This window comes from Sphaeroforma arctica (assembly GCF_001186125.1).
Source record: "Sphaeroforma arctica JP610 unplaced genomic scaffold supercont1.224, whole genome shotgun sequence".
NCBI lineage: Eukaryota > Ichthyosporea > Ichthyophonida > Sphaeroforma > Sphaeroforma arctica.
This window is the reverse complement of record NW_014040334.1, coordinates 1-2747: the sequence shown is the minus strand read 5'-3', so window position 1 is coordinate 2747 and position 2747 is coordinate 1. Positions and strand designations below refer to the sequence as shown.

Sequence of the window (2747 nt, the reverse complement as noted above, 5' to 3'; positions counted from 1 at the left end):
ACACACACACACACACACACACACACACACACACACACACACACACACACACACACACACACACACACACACACACACACACACACACACACACACACACACACACACACACACACACACACACACACACACACACACACACATATATATATATATATGGATATGGATGTGTTTTATTTTTATACATATTTACAAACAGACACATATTTTTATATGAATATTTGTGTTTGCATATAGCTAAACATGACGGCAATTATGTTGCACACGTTATATATTGTCAACTAGGTTTTCTGTATGTAGTTATGTGCTGTTAATTTTCTCTGAGATTCGAATACATCTGCACACGTGTTTATATATGAATGTGGTCAGAGTTTTTCTTATTTGTACTGAGTGTGAAGGTGACAAGCACACGGGTTTTAGGGGTTAGGCTTTCAGGATTTAGGGTTAGGATTTAAACGAACATACACAAGAAATGTCTATCGGTCTCAGGTTTACTTGGTTCAAGCTTTCTGAATTGGTACTAGGTGTGAGGGTATCAAGCACACTGGCTATTATATTGCACACCAGCGTACTACAAACACTAACAGTAACTGATTGTCGGTCTCAGGTCTACTTGGCCAAGGACTTGGAAACCGGCGAGATGGTGGCCGTAAAGCAAATCAAAACCAGATACCTCACAGACGAGGACATCGAAGGTCTTGACAGTGAAATCAGTGTAATGAAGACCCTGGATCATCCGCACATTGTGAAAGTAAGTGCACGATTTCAAAGCGTACGCTTGGAGTTCCTATCCGTTTTGTGTACGTATACAAGGAGTGATTCATTGCACACCGGCCCACAGAACAGCACCGGCGAGTGACTCTTGTGGATACACCTCCACTCACATCTCTAGTTGCTTTGCTTCCGCGGTACGTGACACCCATGCCACGGTCTAGTTCATACGCTCACTTATTGTGCTGCAAGTTAACATACCCCGATAACACGTGACAGTTCTTTTGTATGTTTATAGCGTCGTATCCGTGCATCTCTTTTGCATCGCCCGCGCAGGTGTGGAGCGCGTAATAAATCTCTATACTTTTCATGTGCGAGTTTATTTCCCTTTCTCCGAAATTTTTTCTTTTTGGTCTAAGAACGACCTTATTTTTTTGGGTCTTGGTATGTCCTAATCTGTTGACGCTGTGTTTTTGTCTCCAACAATCACTGCATGCTGTTTTGTGCAGTGTTTGAGTTTATTTCTGTTTGTTTGATCTCTTCACACAAGGTTAATTGCTAAAAAAAGTACTTCACATTTTTGAGTTTTGATTATGCCACCTTGCCGTCGGGCCGCATGTGTTCGAGAATTGGTCTATTTGTGTAAAGATAGGTGGATAGATTAGTTTGCAATAAACCTCGGTGTGTATTTTAACCATATAGACACGGTCAGGATATTGTTCAGTTTCTAACTCGAGTGTGTTCGAGTTTTGAATCAGCTGTGGCCGGACTTATTACGCAGTAGCTCGACTTATTACGCAGTAGCTCGTCTATCCACCGTCTTGTATGTGCGATTCGATGCCATGTTTCTCACTACACATACAACCTCAAACCATGCACAAGCGAATCATTTATGTAGGTAGTAGCCAAGACTTTGGCTTAGGAAGCGTATTATTTTGCCAAGGAGTGAGCAGTCTTTATATGCGCTTCCACTTGTAGCTTGAGGATAGTATCGCCTTTGTTCTGCCATACTGCATTTGGCTGCCTTTATCTCAGATGACTCAACTCTTTTAATTTACTTTTATCTTTTACTATTGCAGCTTCTTGACTTCTTCGCTACTAAATCACACTGCTACGTGGTGCAGGAAGTAGCCATGGTATGTTTTTGAGGAGCTCCAAGGTGAAATGTTCGGTACATGTTGGCGTTTATGTCTGGGAGGGTTTTTTTGGCCACGTTTTGGATTGTTTCGCTACCAAAATGTGTGGATACAGAGTGCAAGTCGTAGACATGACCTTGTTTTTCTTAGAAGGAGGGGGCCAAGAGAGTCTGATTCAAATGAACAGTACGTGTGATGGGTGATGGTTGTGTCTTCGTTTGGCAGCTGTAGCATACTTTGGTATGTACCACACTGCCGGGTAGACCGGGAAGTAGCCATGGCTGGGTCATTGGGGAGAATCGGGGTGCAATGGTATTCGGATTGGTGGTGTACACATAGGTTTGACAGGCTTCGCTTCGGCGAATGTCGGGGGGTTCTTGTACCTGGGGTCCTCATGGATTGCTCTGTATATGTAGAATCATCTTACACAAGTCAAGTGTAATAGTGTACCGTTTTGTACAATTTTGGAGCCTTGTGTTAGTATAAGTGTGGTATTACGATTCACTATATTCTCTTTTGTAAGGGCGTGTATAAATTTCAATGCGTACTTTTTTTTGACAAATTTGCGGTTAGAGTTAAGACCTCACTTCTAGGGTTTCAGTGTTTCAGCTTTCGCTCAATGAATGTGGACAAGTGCATGTAGGGTTTTATACCATCGACTCTGTTGCAGCACATATGGAGTGTTGTATCATTCCGTATGCCGGGCCAGTTGGTGTATTCATACACTTGCCTTAAATGGCACTGAAGGTGGTGGACCTGTGTAAGTTCCTCAGAGTCTATGACGCACACACACACACACACACACACACACACACACACACACACACACACACACACACAACAATACACTACATACATACATACATACATACATACTAACTAACTAACTAACTAACTAAC

At 42.4% G+C, this 2747-nt stretch overlaps 1 protein-coding gene across 1 annotated transcript; it reads left to right on the top strand.

The window, feature by feature from the left end:
• Positions 1-472: 472 nt before the first annotated feature.
• Positions 473-1847, top strand: SARC_04140 (hypothetical protein; the record flags this gene model as incomplete). Its single annotated transcript, XM_014302032.1, has 2 exons — positions 473-751; positions 1791-1847. Coding segments are annotated over 2 exons (336 nt in total), but the record flags the coding sequence as incomplete, so codon positions are not given.
• Positions 1848-2747: the final 900 nt, after the last annotated feature.